Source organism: Salmo salar, chromosome ssa17 (genome assembly GCF_905237065.1).
Source record: "Salmo salar chromosome ssa17, Ssal_v3.1, whole genome shotgun sequence".
Taxonomy (NCBI): domain Eukaryota; kingdom Metazoa; phylum Chordata; class Actinopteri; order Salmoniformes; family Salmonidae; genus Salmo; species Salmo salar.
Genome location: NC_059458.1, coordinates 60355496 through 60380800, shown reverse-complemented (window position 1 = coordinate 60380800; position 25305 = coordinate 60355496). Strand labels below are relative to the sequence as shown.

At 45.6% G+C, this 25305-nt stretch overlaps 2 protein-coding genes and 1 pseudogene across 5 annotated transcripts; 1 reads left to right on the top strand and 2 right to left on the bottom strand.

The window, feature by feature from the left end:
• The first annotated feature begins 8495 nt into the window (after nucleotides 1–8495).
• Nucleotides 8496–13909, top strand: LOC106576224 (histidine ammonia-lyase). 3 transcript variants are annotated; one of them, XM_045699869.1, is made up of 19 exons: nucleotides 8496–8789; nucleotides 9376–9479; nucleotides 9737–9811; nucleotides 9920–9992; nucleotides 10138–10204; nucleotides 10401–10438; nucleotides 10614–10739; nucleotides 10936–11075; nucleotides 11245–11292; nucleotides 11486–11565; nucleotides 11792–11887; nucleotides 12038–12092; nucleotides 12221–12301; nucleotides 12496–12561; nucleotides 12741–12906; nucleotides 13054–13188; nucleotides 13299–13407; nucleotides 13520–13589; nucleotides 13704–13909. In XM_045699869.1, exons 1-19 carry the CDS (start codon nucleotides 8732–8734, stop codon nucleotides 13779–13781), a joined length of 1665 nt encoding a protein of 554 aa, XP_045555825.1. In that variant the 5' UTR covers nucleotides 8496–8731; the 3' UTR covers nucleotides 13782–13909. The 3 variants fall into 3 exon arrangements, with proteins under 3 accessions (XP_045555825.1, XP_014008740.2, XP_045555826.1); XM_014153265.2 differs by having other exon boundaries at nucleotides 11486–11633; nucleotides 12034–12092; XM_045699870.1 differs by lacking the exon at nucleotides 8496–8789 and adding an exon at nucleotides 9116–9238 and having other exon boundaries at nucleotides 11486–11633; nucleotides 12034–12092.
• A 45-nt stretch (nucleotides 13910–13954) lies between these two features.
• Nucleotides 13955–15531, bottom strand: LOC106576250 (E3 ubiquitin-protein ligase TRIM47-like; annotated as a pseudogene).
• Nucleotides 15532–17070: 1539 nt separating this feature from the next.
• LOC106576223 (nuclear transcription factor Y subunit beta) lies at nucleotides 17071–20181 on the bottom strand. 2 transcript variants are annotated; one of them, XM_014153263.2, is made up of 7 exons: nucleotides 19950–20181; nucleotides 19236–19332; nucleotides 18621–18751; nucleotides 18122–18319; nucleotides 17962–18040; nucleotides 17695–17774; nucleotides 17071–17592 (listed from the first exon to the last, which is right to left on the bottom strand). In XM_014153263.2, exons 2-7 carry the CDS (start codon nucleotides 19330–19332, stop codon nucleotides 17560–17562), a joined length of 618 nt encoding a protein of 205 aa, XP_014008738.1. In that variant the 5' UTR covers nucleotides 19950–20181; the 3' UTR covers nucleotides 17071–17559. The 2 variants fall into 2 exon arrangements, with proteins under 2 accessions (XP_014008738.1, XP_014008739.1); XM_014153264.2 differs by having other exon boundaries at nucleotides 19975–20111.
• Nucleotides 20182–25305: the final 5124 nt, after the last annotated feature.

The window sequence follows — 25305 nt, the reverse complement described above, 5'->3', positions numbered from 1 at the left end:
TCAGCTTGACAAATACGAAGCAGATGGCCACATGATATCCGTCACCGAGCCTACAGACTGGATAAGTAATATGGTCATCGTCAAGAAACCAGACAAGCTACGGATATGCATTGATCTTAAACACCTCAACCGGGCTCTGAGACGCTCACATTACATTATGCCCACGTTGGAGGATGTTCTTTACAAGCTCCCAAAGGCCAGAGTCTTCACGCTCGTGGACGCCAGAGATGCCTTCCTGCAGTGCAAGCTCGACGAGCCCAGCAGCTACATGACCACCTTTTGGACACCCTGGGGCAGGAAGAGGTGGTTGACGCTCCCGTTTGGTGTCTCCGTGGCTCCAGAGGTGTATCAGCGGAAACAGCATGAGCTGTTGATGGGACTCAGTGGCGTGGAACCCATAGCAGATGATATCCTCGTAGTGGGCTGTGGGGACAGTGATGAGGAGGCAGAATGTGACCATGACGCCAAGCTGCTGGCCCTGATGGTCAGATGCAGACAGGTCAAGCTAAGGCTAAGCATAAAAAAGCTTCAGTTTAAAGTGCCAGAGGTCCGCTTTCATGGGCACATCTTGTCCTCCACTGGATTGAAGGCGGATCCTGAAAAAGTGAAGGCTGTCTTGGAAATGCCCCACCCATCTGACGTGAAGGAAGTGCAGCGCTTCGTCGGATTCGTCACCTACCTGGCCAAGTTCCTACCGCGGCTCTCTGAAGTGTGTGAGCCACTAAGGAGGCTCATGGACAAGGAAACCATCTGGCATTGGCTCCCAAAACATGACGCAGCGGTGAGGGAAATAAAACAACTGGTCACCCAGACACCTGTACTGCGATACTACGATGTGTCAAAATCTGTCACGATTCAGAGTGACTCAAGCCAGTATGGACTTGGCTGTTGCCTCATGCAGGAGGGCCAGCCTGTGGCATTCGCCTCTAGGGCACTCACCCCAACAGAGCAGAACTATGCCCAGATAGAGAAGGAGTGCCTCAGCATTGTGTTTGCATGCCAACGCTTCCACCACTATCTGTACAGGCGCGACAATATTACCGCAGAGACAGATCACAAGCCCCTTATTGCTATATTCAGCAAGCCTCTCCTGAATGCCCCGAAACGACTGCAGAGCATGCTACTGGCCCTACAAAACTAAAACCTCAAGGTGGTGTATAAGCCAGGGCCAGAGATGTATGTGAGTGACACGCTCAGCAGGGCTACTGCATCAGGCACTCACACACGCTCCATGCATGAACGACACGCAGTGTGCAGCTTACAAACAGAGCAAGTGGATGTTGAACACATCAACCAGGCTACCTACCTCAATGTCACGGACCAGCGCCTTATACAAATCAGACAGCACACAGACAGGGACGAGCAACTCCAGGCATTGAGGTCTGTGATTCTGATGGGCTGGCCCGACTGCAAGGAAGAAACTGCTTTAGCCGTCAGAGATTATTGGCCAGTCAAAGAGGAGCTCAGTGTTCAAAACGGAGTAATATTCAAGGGTCAGAGAGTCGTTATTCCCCGCTCTCTGCGCCCTGAGATGTTGGCGCGTGTGCACTCAAGTCACATAGGAGGTGAGGCCTGTTACAGACAAGCACGTGACACACTGTATTGGCCAGGAATGCAGAGTGAAATCAAAGACTATGTCAGTAAATGCACAATCTGCAATGAATATGCCACTGAGCAACAGAGAGAGACGATGATGTCCCACGAGCTACCGATGCGCCCCTGGCAGATAGTAAGTCTAGATCTCTTCCAGCACAGTGGCAAAGACTTTCTGCTGGTAGTCGATCATTGCTCAGACTTCTGGGAGATTGACCTCCTCCCCGACCTCTCAGCAGAGACAACAATCAAACGCTGTAAGGCTCAGTTTGCCCGCTATGGCCAGCCAGATAGGGTAATTTCAGACAATGGACCCCAATTCTCCGGAGTTGAGTTCCGAAAATTTGCTGCAGATTGGGAATTCGAGCACGTCACTTCATCACCACGACACCCAAAAGCTAATGGGAAGGCGGAGTCCGCAGTCAAAATCGCAAAGAACCTCTGCAAAAAAGCTCTGCGAGAGGGCAAAGATGCCTGGAAAGCAATCCTGCAGTGGCGCAATACCCCGACAGAAGGCATGGATAGCAGCCCGGCCCAGCGCCTCATGGCACGGCGCTTAAAAGCAGCTCTGCCAGTAGCCAGCACTCTCCTGGAGCCATGTGTGGTGACAGACGTGCTGGTGAAGTTACGTCACAGAAGACAGGTCTCCAAGTTCATCTATGACAAATCAGCAAAAGACTTACCTGAGCTCAGGGTGGGTGAAACGGTGCGGATGAAGCCACTACCAGGGGACCGGACTGGCCTCTGGAGACTCGGATCCTGTGTACAGAAAGTGGCACCACGCTCCTACTTGGTCGAGGTGAATGGATCACGGTACCGTCGTAACAGGGTTGACCTTCGGATTGCTGAGCCAGCACCTACTCAGAACCCTGATGGTCAAAGGGGTCGCATGACAAAAGACAGAACCCCAGCAAGTCACATGGGGCCTGAGGCACTGGGCGAAGAGCCAAGGGATCACAGGTCGGCCGCTCCCACGCCCATCAATACTCCCCTTAGACAGTCAGGTGATACGCCTGTGCGGGGACCCGCAGTCCTCGCAGACAAGCCCCCTGTCTTTTCACGCTGTGGGCGTCTGTCCCAGCCACCAAAAATACTTAATCTGTAGGTTTCCCATTAGGGATTGTTGACAGACAGAGATAAAAGTGAAGAGAGTATCAAAATGTGTTAAGTTGTTACCTGAAAAAAATAAAAATAAAAATAAAATAAAAATACTAAACTGTTCATGTTGGAAATTATTACTAGGTTTGTTTTGTTAGTGAATTGACAGCTCCTGTCCTATTTTATAAAAGGAAAGATGTTATGGGTGTAAGATGGCACAGTGATGCCATCTGTTGGTAAATGTTAATTACTGCAACTCCAGTGTTTTTACCGGTGTGCTTGAAATATCCCCGGATGTATTGCAATATACTGAACAAGACTGGTTACTCGCATCAATGCCTCTGTCTCGTCATTTAACATTCAAACAGCGGAGTGTAACTATGATGTGGGGGACAGGGAGCTGTTGGCTGTGGTCAGAGCCCTGAAGGTGTGGAGACATTGGCTTGAGGGGGCACGTCACCCTTTTCTCATCTGGACTGACCACCGCAATCTGGAGTACATCAGGGTGGCGAGGAGACTGAACCCGCGTCAAGCCAGGTGGGCGATGTTCTTTACGAGATTTCGGTTTAACATCTCGTATATCCCAGGTTCCCGGAACACTAAGGCCGACGCACTGTCTCGTCTCCATGACGCCGAGGAACGGTCCACCGATCCCACGCCCATACTTCCAGCCTCCTGCCTGGTGGCACCGGTGGTCTGGGAGGTGGACGCGGACATCGAGCGGGCGGAGTACAGTGCTTCCAATAAAGAAGTGTGGTCACGAACTCTCTCTGTCTCCTGCGCCTGACTCTACCTCTCCTGTTCCTCGAGCCAGCCCGTGACAGTCATTGACGTTGTCTGTGTGTGTGTCTTGTTGCGTTCCAGTACCTCTCTCTGGATGGGAACAGTCTGAACACAGCTGATCTGGTCCGTTTGGGGAAAGGCCTGTTCAACATCAAGGTATGATTAAAGAAGACCATGCTTCATCATAGTCCAATCAGACCGTTATCAGCCGTGCTGGCCGACTACTGTCGGTTAACGTTTGAACTCCTCTGTTTTGGCACCCAGCTGACCTACGAGGCTGAAGGGAAAGTCAATGAAGCCAGAGAAGTGATAGAAACCATCATAAAAGAAAACCGAGGTATGTATAGATTAATAGAATATATAGCTATAGATTAATAGAATATATAGATATATATTAATAGATTATATAGATTAATAGAATGTGTGATTCTACATGTGTTTATATGTCTCTTTATGTATATCTGTGTGTTCTTTCCCTGTAGTTGTCTATGGCGTCAACACAGGGTTTGGGAAATTTGCCCATACGCTCATTCCGAAGGATAAACTCATGTAAGTTGTTTATTAACTAGCTGGGAAGAACTAGTCTTTTCCCATTTGAATAAACATTGTGAACTAGATCTGTTTGTCAATCGCTAACTGTCAGAATCATTTATTGACTGTGTGTGTGTAAGGATAAGTGAGAGGACAAAAATCAGTTAACCACCTAACCGAGGAACTCAATTTAACCTTGCGCAATACTCTAGATGCAGTTGCACCCCTAAAAACTAAAAACATCTGTCATAAGAAACTAGCTCCCTGGTATACAGAAAATACACGAGCTCTGAAGCAAGCTTCCAGAAAATTGGAACGGAAATGGCGCCACACCAAACTGGAAGTCTTCCGACTAGCTTGGAAAGACAATACCGAAGAGCCCTCACTGCTGCTCGATCATCCTATTTTTCCAACTTAATTGAGGAAAATAAGAACAATCCGAAATTTATTTTTGATACTGTCGCAAAGCTAACTAAAAAACAGCATTCGCAAATGGAGGATGGCTTTCACTTCAGCAGTAATACATTTATGAACTTCTTTGAGGAAAAGATCATGATCATTAGAAAGCAAATTACGGACTCCTCTTTAAATCTGCGTATTCCTCCAAAGTTCCATTGTCCTGAGTCTGCACAACTCTGCCAGGACCTAGGATCAAGGGAGATACTAAAGTGTTTTAGTACTATATCTCTTGACACAATGATGAAAATAATCATGGCCTCTAAACCCTCAAGCTGCATACTGGACCCTATTCCAACTAAACTACTGAAAGAGCTGCTTCCTGTGCTCGGCCCTCCTATGTTGAACATAATAAACGGCTCTCTATCCACCGGATGTGTACCAAGCTCACTAAAAGTGGCAGTAATAAAGCCTCTCTTGAAAAAGCCTCTCTTGACCCAGAAATTATAAAAAACTATCGGCCTATATCGAATCTTCCATTCCTCTCAAACATTTTAGAAAAAGCTGTTGCGCAGCAACTCACTGCCTTCCTGAAGACAAACAATGTATACGAAACGCTTCAGTCTGGGTTTAGACCCCATCATAGCACTGAGACTGCACTTGTGAAGGTGGTAAATGACCTTTTAATGACGTCAGACCGAGGCTCTGCATCTGTCCTCGTGCTCCTAGATCTTAGTGCTGCTTTTGATACCATCGACCACCACATTCTTTTGGAGAGATTGGAAACCCAAATTGGTCTACATGGACAAGTTCTGGCCTGGTTTAGATCTTATCTGTCGGAAAGATATCAGTTTGTCTCTGTGAATGGTTTGTCCTCTGACAAATCAATTGTACATTTCGGTGTTCCTCAAGGTTCCGTTTTAGGACCACTATTGTTTTCACTATATATTTTACCTCTTGGGGATGTCATTCGAAAACATAATGTTAAATTTCACTGCTATGCGGACGACACACAGCTGTACATTTCAATGAAACATGGTGAAGCCCCAAAACTGCCCTCGCTAGAAGCCTGTGTTTCAGACATAAAGAAGTGGATGGCTGCAAACGTTCTACTTTTAAACTCGGACAAAACAGAGATGCTTGTTCTAGGTCCCAAGAAACAAAGAGATCTTCTGTTGAATCTGACAATTAATCTGGATGGTTGTACAGTCGTCTCAAATAAAACTGTGAAGGACCTCGGCGTTACTCTGGACCCTGATCTCTCTTTTGAAGAACATATCAAGACTGTTTCAAGGACAGCTTTTTTCCATCTACGTAACATTGCAAAAATCAGAAACTTTCTGTCCAAAAATTATGCAGAAAAATTAATCGATGCTTTTGTTACTTCTAGGCTGGACTACTGCAATGCTCTACTTTCCGGCTACCCGGATAAAGCACTAAACAAACTTCAGTTAGTGCTAAATACGGCTGCTAGAATCCTGACTAGAACCAAAAAATGTGATCATATTACTCCAGTGCTAGCCTCCCTACACTGGCTTCCTGTTAAGGCAAGGGCTGATTTCAAGGTTTTACTGCTAACCTACAAAGCATTACATGGGCTTGCTCCTACCTATCTTTCTGATTTGGTCCTGCCGTACATACCTACACGTACGCTACGGTCACAAGACGCAGGCCTCCTAATTGTCCCTAGAATTTCTAAGCAAACGGCTGGAGGTAGGGCTTTCTCCTATAGAGCTCCATTTTTATGGAATGGTCTGCCTACCCATGTGAGAGAGACAGACTCAGTCTCAACCTTTAAGTCTTTACTGAAGACTTATCTCTTCAGTAGGTCCTATGATTAAGTATAGTCTGGCCCAGGAGTGTGAAGGTGAACAGAAAGGCTGGAGCAACAAACCGCCCTTGCTGTCTCTGCCTTGCCGGTTCCCCTCTCTCCACTGGGATTCTCTGCCTCTAACCCTATTACAGGGGCTGAGTCACTGGCTTACTGGTGTTCTTCCATGCCGTCCATGGGAGGGGTGCGTCACTTGAGTGGGTTGAGTCACTGACGTGGTCTTCCTGTCTGGGTTGGCGCCCCCCCTTGGGTTGTGCCGTGGCGGAGATTTTGTGGGCTATACTCGGCCTCGTCTTAGGACGGTAAGTTGGTGGTTGGAGACATCCCTCTAGTGGTGTAGGGGCTGTGCTTTCGCAAAGTGGGTGGGGTTATATCCTGCCTGTTTGGCCCTGTCCGGGGGTATCATCGGATGGGGCCACAGTGTCTTCTGATCCCTCCTGTCTCAGCCTCCAGTATTTATGCTGCAGTAGTTTATGTGTCGGGGGGCTAGGGTCAGTCCGTTACATCTGGAATATTTATCTTGTCTTATCCGGTGTCCTGTGTGAATTTAAATATGCTCTCTCTAATTCTCTCTTTCTCTCTTTCTTTCTTTCTCTCGGAGGACCTGAGCCCTAGGACCATGCCTCAGGACTACCTGGCATGATGACTCCTTGCTGTCCCCAGTCCACCTGGCCATGCTGCTGCTCCAGTTTCAACTGTTCTGCCTGCGGCTATGGAACCCTGACCTGTTCACCGGACGTGCTTGTTGCACCCTCGACAACTACTATGATTATTATTATTTGACCATGCTGGTCATTTATGAACATTTTAACATCTTGACCATGTTCTGTTATAATATCCACCCGGCACAGCCAGAAGAGGACTGGCCACCCCTCATAGCCTGGTTCCTCTCTAGGTTTCTTCCTAGGTTCCGGCCTTTCTAGGGAGTTTTTCCTAGCCACCGTGCTTCTACACCTGCATTGCTTGCTGTTTGGGGTTTTAGGCTGGGTTTCTGTACAGCACTTTGTGACATCAGCTGATATAAGATGGGCTTTATAAATACATTTGATTGATTGATCCCATGGATACCATCCTATAGATACCATCCCATACATACCATCCCATGGGCATGTCTGGAGTCACGGTTACCACAATCCGCAGTCCAGCCATATCTGCTGTTTCTTCTGACACTGATCAATGGCTGTTATGGTCAACCCCAAGATGAGAGATTTCTCTGATACATCTCCTTTTATTAGGCTTTGACCCAAGTGTGGGCTGCAAGTGTTCAAGTGCCTTAAACACGCTGTTCTAATCTATTTGAAATGTCCAAAACTGCCAAAGTTGCGCTCCTTCGTTGCTTTCTCAGAAACGGATTTTAACAGAAAGTCAGACACCCAGTTGCTGACAACTGAATCAGCCCACATGTTTCATTACTGTTCAACACAGCTCCACCCTATTTCTATAGACACATGACAAATCAGCTGCTTACTCCGTTACATCTGTAGTTCCAGTACAAACAAGTACACTACAATCTACCTGTCTGTCTTTACAGACAGATCTGTGTTTTTGCATGGTCCACATTGACCATTTGCACAAATGATTATCCAACACTTGAAATAATCAGATTTATCATATCAGACTGCTATGGCTCATGACTGTTACAACTAGCTTGGTGGGTCACATTCCAAATGACAATTCCCTTCCTTTACTGTACACAATCTGCTTGGTGGCTGGGTATAATAGATCTATAATTGCACAAGCCTAGAATGAGGGTTGTATAGGCTTTGGCTGGAACTTGACTGTGAAGCTGACCTTTTTCCATGAATAATGTTTCATCAATAAGATGCAGCATAAAGAGGGAACTGATTCATCTACAGCATCACCTGAGGAGGCAGATGCTGGCTAACCAAGGAGTGGTAAAGGACTCATGCTAAAAAAAAGTTGAATAAGCCTTCACACTTTAGTTTGATATTGTGTGTTTGTAAGGACCGAAGCTGGAGTAGAGAAGCAGGTACGGGGAGTCAACGTTTAATAAGGAACAAGACAGGAACAGCGTTAGCACACGGGTAACACAACCACATATGAACATGAATCCTGAAGCAGGGAACAGACAGATATAGGGGAGGTAATGACACAGGTGATTGAGTCCAGGTGAGTCCAATAATTGCTGATGTGCGTGACGGGGGGGAAGGCAGGTGTAATGATGGTGGCAGGTGTGCGTAATGATGGGGAGCCTGGAGCCGTCGAGCGCCAGGAAGGGGGAGCAGCGGTGAAAGTACCCCCTACCCCCCCCGAGGATCCTGCTGGAACATGGGAGCCTGATGAAGCGCAGACGCCTGGCAAGCCGGGAGGCGTAAAACCCTGGCGATCCGGCTGAGGCCTGACGTGGGATGGGCGCCTGCCGAGCCAACCGGGACAAGAAAACCCTCGAGGCAGCTAGGGCATGGAAGGTGGACGAGCTGGCTTAGGCATCCCTGGTTCTATCGGCGTCACCACCAAGCGGAAAGCCAGCACTCCCCGATGCTTCGTTTGATGGCTTCAGGATTCTGTAAGGATGGACGCTGGAGTAGAGAAGCAGGTACGGGGAGTCAATGTTTAATAAGGAACACGACATACAAACATTAATCCTGAAGCAAGGAACAGAGCTTGGGAACAGACAGATATAGGGTAATGACACAGGTGATTGAGTCCAGGTGATTCCAATAATTACTGATGGGCGTGACGGGGGAATGCAGCAGTGCGTAATGATGGTGGCAGGAGTGCGTAACGCTGGGGAGCCTGGCGCCGTCGAGCGCCAGGGAGGGGAGGGGGAGCTGGCGTGACATTTTTATTGTCGTTCCACTTCTCCGCTAAACATTGGTGTACACTGACTGGGGAACAAGACAGGGACATAATGTGAGACAGAACTGTTAATGTACAGGGGGTGGTTGCACCAGTTACACATAACAAAAAGTTGGTATTACATGTTTAATCGGACGTAGAGTAATGACCAGGCACAAGCCTAACTGTGTTGCAACCAGCCCCGTGGTGGGTAGACCAGTTAATGAATGAAAATGATCCTTTCCCCTGGCTTTATAAAGAATTGTCTCTGTCATTGTCACAGGTTGCTACCTGTCTTTACCACTCTCTGATTGTATCCCTCTCTCTCTCTTTCTCTCTGACAGTTGTTCTCTCTCTCCTAATGGATGTGCAGGAGCACAACGACTTTATCAACGCTGGTAAGGAAGAAACTGCCATTGGGAAACGCCAGTGTCTAGATCCCAAAAAGGTGAGTATCTGCATTCTGTTATTATACTCTGCTTGAACAATATTCTATTAATTGGCATAAATAAGGGTGTGGGGAGAAAAGGATGGGAGACTTGATGGAGGAACATAATTAAATAGTCAAAATTGTAATGGAAAAGCAAATCGAATTTGACACGTTTCCCACAATGTAACCCTGTATATCAGCTGACTACATTGCTGTGTCTCTGTCTGTATGCCTGTCATTGACGTTGTCTGTGTGTGTGTCTTGTTGCGTTCCAGTACCTCTCTCTGGATGGGAACAGTCTGAACACAGCTGATCTGGTCCGTTTGGGGAAAGGCCTGTTCAACATCAAGGTATGATTAAAGAAGACCATGCTTCATCATAGTCCAATCAGACCGTTATCAGCCGTGCTGGCCGACTACTGTCGGTTAACGTTTGAACTCCTCTGTTTTGGCACCCAGCTGACCTACGAGGCTGAAGGGAAAGTCAATGAAGCCAGAGAAGTGATAGAAACCATCATAAAAGAAAACCGAGGTATGTATAGATTAATAGAATATATAGCTATAGATTAATAGAATATATAGATATATATTAATAGATTATATAGATTAATAGAATGTGTGATTCTACATGTGTTTATATGTCTCTTTATGTATATCTGTGTGTTCTTTCCCTGTAGTTGTCTATGGCGTCAACACAGGGTTTGGGAAATTTGCCCATACGCTCATTCCGAAGGATAAACTCATGTAAGTTGTTTATTAACTAGCTGGGAAGAACTAGTCTTTTCCCATTTGAATAAACATTGTGAACTAGATCTGTTTGTCAATCGCTAACTGTCAGAATAATTTCATCACTGTGTGTGTGTGTGTGTGTGTGTGTGTGTGTGTGTGTGTGTGTGTGTGTGTGCGTGTGCGTGTGTGTGTTTTGGGTTTTTGTCTTCAGGGAACTACAGGCGAATCTGATTCGATCTCATAGTGCTGGTGGGTTACCATGCTTACATAAACCCAGTATATGTCATTATAATACCTTTATATCCAAGGGACAGATCTGGCCTGTCCTTGAAATACTTTTCGATGTGTGTATGTATGTATGTATGTGTGTGTGTGTGTGTGTGTGTGTGTGTGTGTGTGTGTGTGTGTGTGTGTGTGTGTGTAGGAGTGGGCCCTCCATTAAGTGTAGAGAGGACCCGTATGCTACTGGCTCTGAGGATCAACGTTCTGGCCAAAGGCTACAGTGGCGTCTCCATGGAAACGATCCAGGCTATGGTCAAAGCCTTCAATGGTAAACCCAGTCTACAGTAACAACATTCATTGAAATTCTGATTCAACAGTTTGACTTATAGCAACCGTGAACTCTGTGGGTGTGTTTGTGGATGTGTACATGTGTGATTGTGTGTATGCATGTCCTGTCCAGGTACATTGTGCTTGTGTGTGTCTGTGTGTGTGTGTGACAGATCTCTCTCTCTCTAATCCCCCAGCCTCCTGCCTGTCGTGGGTGCCAGAGAAGGGAACGGTAGGGGCTAGTGGAGACCTGGCCCCCCTGGCCCACCTCACCCTGGGCCTTATGGGAGAGGGCAGGATGTGGTCGCCTCAACGCGGCTGGGACCATGCCAAAACAGTTGGGTTAACCACAATGCCTCTCTCTCTCAACCCAAAGACACACCTCAGAGAACCAATGTGTTTTTGTTAGATGACTGACTGAGATAAAATGTATACATTAAGGCCCCTAACTCGTTTTCTTCGTCTTTCTTTCTCCTCTCATTTATTCTTTCTTTCCTCCCTTCCAGGTACTGGAATGTCATGGACTCACACCTTTGGTACTGAAGCCTAAAGAGGTACAGTGCTAGAGCTGTAGTAATAGGAACTCTTGTTTTTACTATTTGTTGGATTTTCTATCAGGCATTGATTAAGTAGTCTTGTATACTGATTATTGATAGCTGGGGTTAGATGATATCATATCTGGGATATAATCACAGTAGATAGTGATGTCTTTGAGGATCAAGTAAGGATAAGTGTTTTAACGTGCAGGGCATCGGTCTGATCAACGGGACTCAGATGATGTCATCTCTGGCGGCAGAGGCAGTGGAGCGAGCTGTGGGCGTGGCCAGGCAGGCTGACATCATCGCTGCCCTCAGCCTGGAGGCCCTGAGGGGCACCACTAAGGCCTTCCACAGCGGTCACACACACACACACACACACACACACACACACACACACACACACACACATATAGTGAATTCACACACATAGTGAATTCACTGTTGGAGCTTTGATAAAGCTATAAGAAGTTAGCTGTTCCATTCCATTGTGTACTGATTTGTTCTGCCCTTCCAGACGTCCATGCAGTGAGGCCACACCCTGGTCAGATAGAGGTGGCTCTGAGACTCCGCTCTCTACTCCACTCGGACATCTTCCCCTCCCAGATCTCTGGTAAAGTCAGGCAGGCGAAACACACACACTCAATTATTCTTATGATTTTGTGTCCAAATGAAGACGTTTACTCCTTTGGTGGGAACCTTAACAGTGCTAGTTGGTCATTTCCTGTCTCTGACTTCCTTTGTTGTGTTTTCCTGTAGATAGTCATAGGACATGTGACCGTGTCCAGGATGCATACACCCTCCGCTGTATCCCACAGGTAGAGTGTGTGTGTGTGCATGTGTGTGCATGTGTGTGTGTTACAACTCTTTGTACCCCTGCAGTGAGGGGCTGGAGTGAACTAACCCTAGTACCAGTGTTTATTTGTGTCTCTCTCCTCTCTTGTAGGTTCATGGGGTGGCTAACGACACCATAGCCTTTGTTAAGAGCATCCTCTCCACTGAGCTCAACAGTGCCACTGACAACCCTGTATCCTCCCACTGAGTTACAGTGTTATATTTACTTGAAGACATCATGTCTTTCTTTGATCTCCTTTTAGTCCCCTCCTGTGTTTATATAAGTTCACCACAAGGAGGAGCCATATGGGCTTTGGTTTCCTGTTTACAGTTTATATTAGAGACTCATAATGTTGTCCCATATATGAAACCTTAACTCTCCTCCAGCTGGTTTTTGCAGAGCGAGGTGAGACTATCTCTGGGGGTAATTTCCATGGAGAATACCCAGCCAAGGTAGAGTCACAGACAAATAGATTCACTCCATACAATAAACTCCTTGGTTCCTTCAGTACTGTTCCCCCTCTTTCCTAGACTGGTCAAAGATATACTTGCACTGCCTTACCAATGATCACAGGAGTTAGCAAGGCAGCACAAACTGATCTGGGACAAGGCTAACCCTCTCTCTCCCCCAGGCTCTAGACTACCTGGCCATTGGGGTCCATGAGCTGGCCAGTATGAGTGAGAGGAGGACAGAGAGGCTGGTCAACCCCTCCCTCAGTGAGTTGCCTGCCTTCCTGGTCCAAGACGGAGGCCTCAACTCTGGCTTCATGATTGCACACTGCACTGCTGCCGCCCTTGGTAGGTCTCTTTGTGTGTGTGTGTGTGTGTGTGTGTGTGTGTGTGTGTGTGTGTGTGTGTGTGTGTGTGTGTGTGTGTGTGTGTGTGTGTGTGTGTGTGTTCACACAGAAAACATTAGTGTGTGTGTCTGTCTCTGCTCCCCTGCAGTATCTGAGAGCAAGGCGTTGTGCCACCCGTCCTCCGTGGACTCCCTGTCCACCAGCGCAGCCACTGAAGACCACGTCTCCATGGGGGGCTGGGCCGCTAGAAAGGCCCTGAGGGTGGTGGAACACGTAGAGCAAGGTAACTCCTATAGTAAAGTCACATGGCATTAGTGTGTGATATGCTCGTCCCATCAAATATCATGCATACAGAGTTAACCATGAAAATAAAAAGGCATTGCTGCTTTTCAGTTCTGGCCATAGAGCTGCTCGCTGCCTGTCAAGCCCTGGAGTTTCTCCGCCCGCTCAAGTCCACTACCCCTCTGGAGAAAGTCCATGAGCTAGTGCGTACTGTTGTCAGGTACGAACCATGAGAATGTGAATCTCTGATTTGAGGACTGCCCAATGTTGTTGTTCTGGAAAGGTGTGGGGAGAGTTCTACAACACATCAGTTTATTCTTATTTCCCATCAGGCCTTGGGATCATGACCGTCAAATGAGTCCTGACATCGAGGCTGCTCACACGCTCCTCAGGGAGGAAAAGGCAAGAGACTCACCCCATCTCAGTATGATATTTTTAACCAATCCAGCTAATTGATAACGAGGCAGATAAAAATTAACTTCTCTGTTTATGTTTCTCACCCGTGGCCTTCTCTAGGTGTGGGAGGTAGCTCGGCCATACATGGACCAATACCGAGACAGGCTTGGACTGAAACCACTTCCACTGGATGACTAGGATAGTGTATGAAAATGACTCAAGTATTTCTTACTTCTACTGTATGATTCAAAATCCAGGATTCAAGTTTATTAAAGGTTATTAGAGATATACAGTGCAAACAATAAATGAGCTTAAAAAAACAAAAATGTTGCTTATATTATCTCATTATCAGAAATTCCTCAGAAATGTAACTCCAGATATGAATCATAACTTATGAGCCTGGAGAGATCGTATATCTTCTTATAGCTTACAATGCTGGGGGACACAAACAACCACCACCAGAAATTACATTACAGTGAAATATTCTCCCTGGTACTGTATGACGACAGATGATGATTATTCTTAATTTATTAAATGTACTGGTCATTTAGTTCAGTTCAGAACTCAGTCTGGGTGATTGACAGGAGAGATGAACAGAAGGGAAGAGTTTTCACCTTAATCATTGCCAGGGCCAAGGAATGGATATAGTTTATCAGTGAAGGTGCAGCCAGTGAAAGAGTAGATATGAGACCTGGCCTCCACATCATAAAAGGAGACCTGCCCCTCCTCATAATCCACAAACACCCCCACCTTCTGGGGATTCTCTCTCAGGTATAAGGAGACACAGGGGAAGGTACAGGCTGAGTACTTACTCTCCTCCCTCAGGACCACAGCACCGGGATCCATTTAATGGGCTCTTTGTGATGTTCCCCTTCCTGTTGATGGACTCTCTGGCCGCTCCTAAAGTCCACATGGTTTTCACCTGAACATTCACCTTGTGATCGCTGTGAACACTGATCTCAGACCAGTCCTTGGTGGATGGAGGGGTGCAGAGGGATGGACAGCTCTGTAGGAGGTGGAGGGGGTCCTCAGTGTGTGAGAGCTGCTCCAGTTCAGTGCTTCTCCTCTGTAGCTCAATGATTTCCTGCTCCAGCTCTTTAATGATCCCTTCAGCCTGCCTCTCTGCTGCTTTCTGCTTCTCCTCAATCACAATGAGCTCAGCCTGGCTTCTCTCAATGGAGCGCACCAGAGAAGTGAAGACCTGTACACTGTCTGATATCTCCGTCTCTGCATCTTTCTGACTCAGATCTACTGAATGTTTGATCTCCTGAACCTTCTGCAGTCTCTCCTGGATCATCTGCTGCACTTCTGCCTCAGTTTAGCCTTCCTCTATCCATACTCTTCCTCTAGAGGGACAGTGTCATGAGTCATGTGGTCTGTTTTCAAGCACAAGACACAAAGACATGTCTGGTCAGTCCTACAGAACCGCTCCAGGAGTCTCTCGTGCTTCTTACACATCCTGTCTTCCAGGTTCTCCACAGGGTTGATCAGCTTGTGTCTCTTTAAGGCTGGGACTCTCTGATGAGGCTCCAGGTGAGTCTCACAGTAAGAGGTCAGACACACCAGACAGGACTTCAGGGCCTTGAGCTTCATCCCAGTGCAGATGTCACAGGATAATTCTACAATTATGTCAGGGCATTGGTGTGGGCTGCTGGTAGTTTTAACTTCAACTGTCTGTCTGAACTGAGCAGCCATCTCAGAAATGAAAGTATTGACAAACAGACCTGGTCTCTTATCTAATGTTTTTTTTACACATTGGACACTGGCACAGGTCACTGGTATCCCAGTATCCTCTGATACAGGCCTTACAGAAGTTGTGTCCACATGGAATAGAGACAGGCTCAGTGAACACATCCAGACAGATAGAGCACAGGAACTGCTCTTCAGACAGGAGACTGCTGGAGTAGGCCACATCTAGACAGAGACCAAAGATGAAACCATGAAGTATTTATTGAAATCAGCTCTTGATAGTTTAAGCTTTAGAGTTGTCACCATTTTCTTATGGGATAATATTAACTAATATTGAGACATGATATTTCAACATAGATAAAAGTCCTATAAATCCTATAACGAAAGTATAAAATGTTTAACATATGCACTGAACAAAATATAAATGCAACATGCAACAATTTCAAAGATTTTACTGAGTTACAGTTCATATAAGGAAATCCGTCAATTTAAATAAATTCCTTAGGCCCTAATCTATGGATTTCACATGACTGGGAATACAGATATACATCCGTTAGTCACAGATCCCTTAAAAAAAGGTAGGGGTGTGGATCAGAAAACCAGTCAGTGCCTGGTGTGACCACCATTTGCCTCATGCAGCGTGACACATCTCATTCGCACAGAGGCTGTTGATTGTGGCCTGTGGAATGCTGTGCCACTCTTCTTCAATGGCTGTGTGAAGTTCCTGGCTGGAACTGGAACACTGTTGTGTACGTTGATCCAGAGCATCCCAAACATGCTCAATGGATGTCTGGTGAGTATGCAGGCCATGGAAGAACTGGGCCATTTTCAGCTTTCAGGAATTATGTACAGATCCTTATGACATGGGGCTGTGCATTATCATGCTGAAACATGAGGTGATGAATGGCACGACAATAGGCCTCAGGATCTCGTCACGGTATCTCTGTGCATTCAAATTGCCATCAATAAAATGTCATTGTTGTCCTAAGCTTATGCCTGACCATACCATAACCCCACCGCCACCATGGGGCACTCTGTTCACAACGTTGAATTCAGAAATCCGCTCGCCCACACGACACTATACGCTCTGCGGTTGCGAGGCTGGTTGGACGTCCTGCCAAATTCCTTAAAACGACATTGGAGGCAGATTATGGTAGAGAAATTAACATTAAATTATCTGCCAACAGCTCTGGTGGACATTCCTGCAGTCAGCATGCCAATTTGCACACTCCCTCAACACTTGAGACATCTGTGGCATTGTGTTGACACAAAACTTCTAATTTTAGTGGCCTTTTGTCCCCAGCACAAGGTGCACCTGTGTAATGATCATGCTGTTTGTGGTTATCTTCCTGGAACAGTTAACTCTTTACATGGCTAAACTGTAACTGATTATTTTTAACTGTCATATTGATTAAAACAGTATTGATTGAAATCCCGTACCAGGAATAAATCAAATCTACTTTTACCCCTGGTTATATATATAAAATTTTAAAAATAATGATTTAGCCTTTATTTAACTAGGCAAGTCAGTTAAGAACAAATTCTTATTTACAATGACTGCCTACCCCGGCGACGCTGGGCCAATTGTGCGCCGCCCTGTGTGACTCCCAATCCCGGCCGGGTGTGATACAGCCTGGATTCGAACCGGGGACTGTAGTGACTGAGTTGCATTGCCTTAGACTGCTGCGCCACTCGGGAGCCTTAAATGACAGTAAATTACATTTATTACAGTAGCACTGCAAAAAAAAATGGTGTAATCATTCAGATGTGTGTAAAGAGGTCGATGACAACCAGAAGGTATTGGGTCATTTGGATTTTTATTCAAAGGATTTACATTACATTAAAGCGCATGGTATTAGTTTGTCCACGTAGAAAAGAGCTGACATTAAAGACACCTCTCCTCATGGTTCAAAAATGAGGGAGCAAAAAAAACCGTCCCATTCCACCTCCCAAACCTGCATAAAACAATCAATGTACAAAAACAAACTAAGTGGTCCAATTAGCATTAAAAATAAGGTATCCCAAACTGGTTGAAAGATGTACTCCAAACCATGTGGCAGCTCATGACTACGTAGTACATTTAGTGAACAGACTTGTACATTTACATGACAGGGTTGTGGTGGTTGATACATCCCTTCCCACCCATAACAGCCCCCCTCCAAGAACTCCTGTCCTTCTGATGATTGCCTTTGACCCTTTGACGGTGGGGTCATACGCTCAGCCTAGTCACCAGGCCTGTACCCGTGCAGTCGATGGCCGCCGCGGTCAGAGCAGGAGCAAGGCCTCGTCATGAGAACTGGATCTGCTGCACGCCAGGAATCTACAGGAACAGTGGAGAGAATGGAGAGAACGGTCATGGATATGACGTAATGGTCTAGTTCTGGTTCAAATGTCACTTACCTGTTGATATGATGTCACTTACCTGTTGATATGAGGTGGTGTACACCATGACGTTCTGCTGTTGGCCGTCGGCTGTTATTATTCCGGCTGGCAGTTGATTCGCTGGAATAGAGGGAAGAGGACATTACAAAACCGTCCACAGCACAAGACTATAATATGCCATTTAGCTTATGCTTTTAGCCAAAGCGACTTACTGATGCCCGCATACATTTTACATATGTATGCATGACTGTAAAGCCTCTACTTTAGTATGAGATGACAAAACTGAGACCTGTTCTGAACCACTTACTGAAGCTATCGTCGGTAAGCTCCTCCCCCAGGCCTTCTCCCACCGACACACCTGGGATTCCCTTCTCCCCCTTCATCGCCTAGGAAACAACACATTGTGAGAGATTAAATAGCATGTGATGTGCTAATTGCCAGAGCAGAAGTAGTGTGTTTAGTCGCACCTCTCTGAACTTCTGCAGGTAGAGTTTGAGGGGCTCCACGTACATGTCGAAGCCCAGGGTTGACATAGCAAACAGGATGTCCTCTCCGTTGATGGTCTTTCTTTTCTCCTGGTGGCAGCGCTCACTGGCCTCCGACGTGATGAAGCTGATGAACTCACTCACACACTCCTGCACACACTCCTTGGCGTCTTTCGCTATCTGTGAGACACACACACACACACACACACACACACACAATTTAGGACAAAGAGGAATAAGATGAGGAGAATGTTTCTGGGTCGTATTCACTTGGCACCAAACGGAGAAGAACAAAAAACAGACTGAAACAGGGAGGGACTATCTGAACTTGTCCAATAAGAAACTTTTGGTTTTCTGTTAAACGTTTTACTATGGTGTACATTAATGAATACGACACAAGTCTTGCTCTCACACAGCCTACACCACACACACACACACACACACACACACACACACACACACACACACACACCATGGTTACCTTCCCGGTCTGTGGGATGCCGTTCTTCATGATGCGTGCCACGTTAGCGATGGGGAGGTAGATGTCCTGCTCCCGGAAGTTCTCTTTCATGCCCCCATCATCATGGTCGTTCAGACTCTCCTCTCCATCATCTTCATCACACACATTATTAAGTGGAAAACATGGATAATTGATTATAGGCATTAGGTACTGACACTGTTGCATTGAGATGTAGAGAATGTGATAATGTAGTTGTGGCTGCATTGCGTGATGTATTGTCTCTACCTTCTTGCCCTTTGTGCTGTTGTCTGTGGCCAATAATACTTGTACCATGTTGTGTTGCTGCCATGTTATGCTGTTGTCTTAGGTCTCTCTGTGTAGTGTTGTGGTGTCTATTGTCGTGATGTGTGTTTTGTCCTGTTTTTTATTTTAATCCCAGCCCCGTCCCCGCAGAAGGCCTTTTGCATTTTGGTAGGCCGTCATTGTAAATAACAATTTGTTCTCGACTCACTTGCCTTGTTAAATTATGGTTAAAAAAATTACTACAGTAGATTTTGATTGGGGGATATTCGATTCATGATATCCGCACACCTGGTTCCCCAATTAGGCTTGAATTTATCAACTGATGTCTCTTACCATCTTGAGACTGGAGTACATATCCTCCTGACATGTATTCACCAGAGATGCCCAACGTTAGCTGGGAGGCGTCGGTGGTGGAACGGTCTTCTTCCATCTGGAACAAAGGACGACATGGTTTGACTCAAATAGCTGAGTTGTTGGAAGGCACTTACTGTTGACTGGCTAGTTCGCTAAACAATAATGTTTAGCTAGCTGGCTAAGTGTTCGCCAGGTTAGGTTGCTAGAAAACGGTTAGCTAGCATGTCTACCGAATTAGTTAATTTCGCTGACCAAATGAGCGGTTGTTTGCTAAATGGGAAGCTAGCGTTAACTAGCAAATGTTTCGTGCGAAATAAAATTTGGACAAAGGAAGCAATGGCTTTAGTTAGGTAGCCATTTGACCCTCACACATTTTTATTTCGACTAATCAACGACTATTGTTGCAACGAAAGCATTCTGGGTACAATTTCACGTTATCCTGTAGCCACGTTGGTTGTCTCATTGCAAAACCTGTCTGTTCACAACGAAATTCCATATCGGAAGTTCGCATTTCGGCCTGTTCTTTGTATTGAAAACGGAGGCAGGGGGACATGAAGCTAATTCATCATTTTTACGAGACTTCCTGCTCTCAAACTCCTAAACGCAACAAATAGAAATTAGTCAGAGACGGACATTTCCATTCGAGCTAACGAGGAATTGGTTAGCAATCATTGGCCGGAGCCAGGCACAAACCTGCAATGAAGCCCTGGTTGGTTACCTTCTCAAAACGGCCGTTGGTTGGACAGAAAATGGCTGCAAAAGAACCAGTCCCAGCACGGAGCTACACGTCCTCCCAACATACAGTGCACTGCCTCCCCTGACCGCCATGCGGCCGTTTTGTCGATGTGTCACCCTCCCACTAAATGATACCTGGTAGCTACACGTGTAAAAAGCTGTTCTACTCAAAAGCTACAAAAGCTTTCTCTATGTGCATTTGTTACCATTATATTGTTTCAAATAAAAGCTTTGACTAATACAATGTAATGGTGATGTCATCATGCAGTATGTCTGTTATGATTATAGAAGAACAGGGTGTTTTCATGACCTATCAGACCTAGTGCAAAATTGTATTGCATTTAACACACTAACTGATTGAATATATTATTGTGTATTCACATAATTACAGTGATATACATATCCATGCATTTGCCTGTTTCCACGAGTGAACACCAGCGCAGCACCTTTTGCGCATGCGTTTGTGTACTGTCCACTGACAAAATCGGCACACTCGCTGAAAGGTTGAGTCAGAAATTTCAGCGAAACTATTTGGAAAAGTTCACCGCTATAACTTACGCCTTCCAGAATCATCTTGAAGGATAGAATATACTTGATAGAATTTGCCAACAACACGTTCCGTTGGTTGGAATCATATTTTATTGGATTTATTTATGCAGTGTGTTGGTAAATACATATTGTATGCTTCTCTTTGGATCTTGTTTCTCTACGAAATCAGATTATTAAAAAAAATGATATGGACCCATCCAATATTTAGTTATTGATAATCAATAGTATAGTCACGATGGTTTGGAAATTCTGTGGTATAACCTTCAGTGCAGCTCTGATTGTATCCACCAGGTGGCTACATTACACCAACAGAAATTGAAAAGAGGCAGTGCTGAACTGTAAACTTCACGAGTCCCAGTCGAATTGATTGACATAATATCATCAACGGTACAATGATATGTGTTTCTGCTGCTGATGCAAATGTTTGTTGAAAAATGCCCTAACTTGTATTTTTACACCCCTTCACTATGTTTCACTCTGAAACCACTTGCCGATCTAATTCCAACCCACTATGGATCAGACATGGATGTTGAAATGGGTGTGGATATAAAGGATGTTTTTATGTTGCAATAGAAGAGCTCCTATAACAATATCTGAAAGGTTGTAAAACTCTCTGTGGACACAACATAATTCTCCTTTCCACACTGCCTGCACCACCTCTGATAGAAACACCCCTAGACTGAAATGTTAAATCCTTTTAAAGATTCCTTTTTTTAAGAGAGCATAATGTCTTTCAAATTCAGAGTGAAACGAGGTGTCACATTTTCTCAGGGGTTATTGGAGGAATTATACATGTGGTGTGCTAATATTCACCCAGAGAGACAAAGAAGCACACTTCAAAGATGTCTCTTTGTGCTCAAGGTTGTGATTTAGCCTAATTTCCTTCTCTAATGGAAATATCAAACAGCTAATGCTTACTGTATGACTAGTATGGACCCTAATGCTCTCTCTCTCCCTGTCTGTCTCTGTCTCTGTCCCCTCTCTTCTATAGGCATATGAGGTGGAGGACCTGACTGCAACAGACATCCCCTGACTGCTCTGTGTGTCTAGATCAAAGACATATGGCAAGCTCATCAGCAATTATTACAAATCCCATTTTGGAGCATCAATGTAGGGTGATTAAGCTTGTCCCACTGACAGGACAGGGTTATATCTCTCCAGTCCCGACCCATTCCAACCTGGACTGATTATAGCTCAGAGGGTGGCCAAAGTCCAATCCTGTGTCTGTTTACCATTAGGGCTGTTTTGAGTCTCTGTGGTTATATAGCATATCTATCAGGGCTCTTCAACCTAGTTCCTGGAGAGCTACTCTACCTTCCTGTAGGTTTTCGCTCCAACCCCAGCGGTCTCCTCCTAGGTCTGAGGAGCACACAAGAGACTGGTCTGTCTTGCAGCAGAGAGACATGGAGCAAACAAGGCTGTCCTGTGGACAGTATGACTATGACCTGCTGGTCATTGGAGTGGGGTCTGGAGGCCTGGCTGTGTCGAAGGTGGGTCACTAATACTACACAACATCTACAGTACTGTCTGTCTGTGTCTCTTCCTGTCTGTCACTGATCTACCACCCTCTATGGATCTGTCTCACTTTCTCTTCTAGTCTTGCTCTTTTTTTAAGAGGAATTGTTATTTTAATTACGTTTCAAATTCAGAGAAACTCATTAATAACAATTATTTGAGATTAATCCATTCTCCCTGCAGGTTTTCTTAATGATCTTTCTATCTTTTTTATTTTTTTATTTTACCTTTATTTAACCAGGTAGGCAAGTTGAGAACAAGTTCTCATTTACAATTGCGACCTGGCCAAGATAAAGCAAAGCAGTTCGACACATACAACAACACAGAGTTACACATGGAGTAAAACAAACATACAGTCAATATTACAGTAGAAAAATAAGTCCATATACAATGTGAGCAAATGAGGTGAGATAAGGTAGGTAAAGGCAAAAAAAGGCCATGGTGGCAAAGTAAATACAATATAGCAAGTAAAACACTGGAATGTTTTACTTGCACTGGAAAGTGGAAATAGAAATAATGGGGTGCAAAGGAGCAAAATAAATAAATAAATACAGTAGGGGAAGAGGTAGTTGTTTGGGCTAAATTATAGATGGGCTATGTACAGGTGCAGTGATCTGTGAGCTGCTCTGACAGCTGGTGTTTAAAGCTAGTGAGGGAGATAAGTGTTTCCAGTTTCAGAGATTTTTGTAGTTCGTTCCAGTCATTGGCAGCAGAGAACTGGAAGGAAAGATGGCCAAAGGAGGAATTGGCTTTGGGGGTGACCAGAGAGATATACCTGCTGGAGCGCGTGCTACAGGTGGGTGTTGCTATGGTGACCAGTGAGCTGAGATAAGGGGGGACTTTACCTAGCAGGGTCTTGTAGATGACCTGGAGCCAGTGGGTTTGGTGACGAGTATGAAGCGAGGGCCAGCTAACGAGAGCGTACAGGTCGCAGTGGTGGGTAGTGTATGGGGTTTTGGTGACAAAACGGATGGCACTGTGATAGACTGCATCCAGTTTATTGAGTAGGGTATTGGAGGCTATTTTGTAAATGACATCGCCGAAGTCGAGGATCGGTAGGATGGTCAGTTTTACGAGGGTATGTTTGGCAGCATGAGTGAAGGATGCTTTGTTTTGCGAAATAAGAAGCCAATTCTAGATTTAACTTTGGATTGGAGATGTTTGATGTGAGTCTGGAAGGAGAGCTTACAGTCTAACCAGACACCTAGGTATTTGTAGTTGTCCACATATTCTAAGTAAGAACCGTCCAGAGTAGTGATGCTGGACGGGCGGGCAGGTACGGGCAGCGATCGGTTGAAGAGCATGCATTTAGTTTTACTTGTATTTAAGAGCAGTTGGAGGCCACGGAAAGAGAGTTGTATGGCATTGAAGCTCGTCTGGAGGGTTGTTAACACAGTGTCCAAAGAAGGGCCAGAAGTATACAGAATGGTGTCGTCTGCGTAGAGGTGGATGAGAGACTCACCAGCAGCAAGAGCGACATCATTGATGTATACAGAGAAAAGAGTTGACCCAAGAATTGAACCCTGTGGCACCCCCATAGAGACTACCAGAGGCCCGGACAACAGGCCATCTGATTTGACACATTGAACTCTATCAGAGAAGTAGTTGGTGAACCAGGCGAGGCAATCATTTGAGAAACAAAGGCTATTGAGTCTGCCGATGAGGATGTGGTGATTGACAGAGTGGAAAGCCTTGGCCAGGTCAATGAATACGGCAGCACAGTATTGTTTCTTATCGATGGCGGTTACGATATCGTTTAGGACCTTGAGCGTGGCTGAGGTGCACCCATGACCAGCTCTGAAACCAGATTGCATAGTGGAGAAGGTCTGGTGGGATTCGAAATGGTCGGTAATCTGTTTGTTGACTTGGCTTTCGAAGACCTTAGAAAGGCAGGGTAGGATAGATATAGGTCTGTAGCAGTTTGGGTCAAGAGTGTCCCCTCCTTTGAAGAGGGGGATGACAGCAGCTGCTTTACAATCTTTTGGAATCTCAGACGACACGAAAGAGATGTTGAACAGGCTAGTAATGGGGGTTGCAACAATTTTGGCAGGTAATTTTAGAAAGAAAGGGTCTTTTAGAACATCAGCTGACTGGATTTGGGAGAAGGAGAAATGAGGAAGACTTGGGCGAGTAGCTGTGGGGGGTGCAGTGCTGTTGACCGCGGTAGGGGTAGCCAGGTGGAAAGCATGGCCGCCGTTGAAAAATGCTTATTGAAATTCTTAATTATAGTGGATTTATCAGAGGTGACAGAGTAGCTGGGAGGAGGTGTTCTTATTCTCCATGGACTTTACAGTGTCCCAGAACTTTTTTGAGTTTGTGTTGCAGGAAGCAAATGTCTGCTTGAAAAAGCTAGCCTTGGCTTTTCTAACTGCCTGTGTATATTGGTTTCTAACTTCCCTGAAAAGTTGCATATCACGGGGGCTGTTCGATGCTAATGCAGAACGCCACAGGATGTTTTTGTGTTGGTTAAGGGCAGTCAGGTCTGGAGAGAACCAAGGGCTATATCTGTTCCTGGTTCTAAATTTCTTGAATGGGGCATGCTTATTTAAGATGGTGAGGAAGGCATTTAAAAAAAATAACCAGGCATCCTCTACTGACGGGATGAGGTCAATATCCTTCCAGGATACCCGGGCCAGGTCTATTAGAAAGGCTTGCTCGCTGAAATTTTTCAGGGAGCGTTTGACAGTGATGAGTGGAGGTTGTTTGACCGCTGACCCATTACGGATGCAGGCAATGAGGCAGTGATCACTGAGATCTTGGTTGAAAACAGCAGAGGTATATTTAGAGGGCAAGTTGGTTAGGATGATATCTATGAGGGTGTCCGTGTTTATGGCTTTGGGGTGGTACCTGGTAGGTTCATTGATAATTTGTGTGAGATTGAGGGCATCAAGCTTAGATTGTAGGATGGCTGGGGTGTTAAGCATGTCCCCATTTAGGTCACCTAGCAGCACGAGCTCTGAAGATAGATGGGGGGCAATCAGTTCACATATGGTGTCCAGAGCACAGCTGGGGCAGAGGGTGGTCTATAGCAGGCAGCAATGGTGAGAGACTTGTTTTTAGAGAGATGGATTTTTAAAAGTAGAAGTTCAAATTGTTTAGGTACAGACCTGGATAGTAGGACAGAACTCTGCAGGCTATCTCTGCAGTAGATTGCAACACTGCCCCCTTTGGCCGTTCTATCTTGTCTGAAAATGTTGTAGTTAGGGATGAAGATTTTTGGTGGACTTCCTAAGCCAGGATTCAGACACGG

Bases quoted from the DNA above. Each gene is read 5' to 3' on its own strand.
- LOC106576224 (XM_014153265.2), top strand. From the start codon at position 8,732: ATGCTTCGTTTGATGGCTTCAGGATTCTGTAAGGATGGACGCTGGAGT. The intron at 11,634-11,791 runs GTCACACACACA...CTGCCCTTCCAG, and splicing joins CACTAAGGCCTTCCACAGCG to ACGTCCATGCAGTGAGGCCA. The intron at 13,189-13,298 runs GTAACTCCTATA...GCTGCTTTTCAG, and splicing joins GGTGGAACACGTAGAGCAAG to TTCTGGCCATAGAGCTGCTC.
- LOC106576223 (XM_014153263.2), bottom strand. From the start codon at position 19,332: ATGGAAGAAGACCGTTCCACCACCGACGCCTCCCAGCTAACGTTGGGC. The intron at 18,752-19,235 runs GTAAGAGACATC...TGTGTGATGAAG, and splicing joins TGTACTCCAGTCTCAAGATG to ATGATGGAGAGGAGAGTCTG. The intron at 18,041-18,121 runs GTGCGACTAAAC...GTTGTTTCCTAG, and splicing joins ACCTGCAGAAGTTCAGAGAG to GCGATGAAGGGGGAGAAGGG.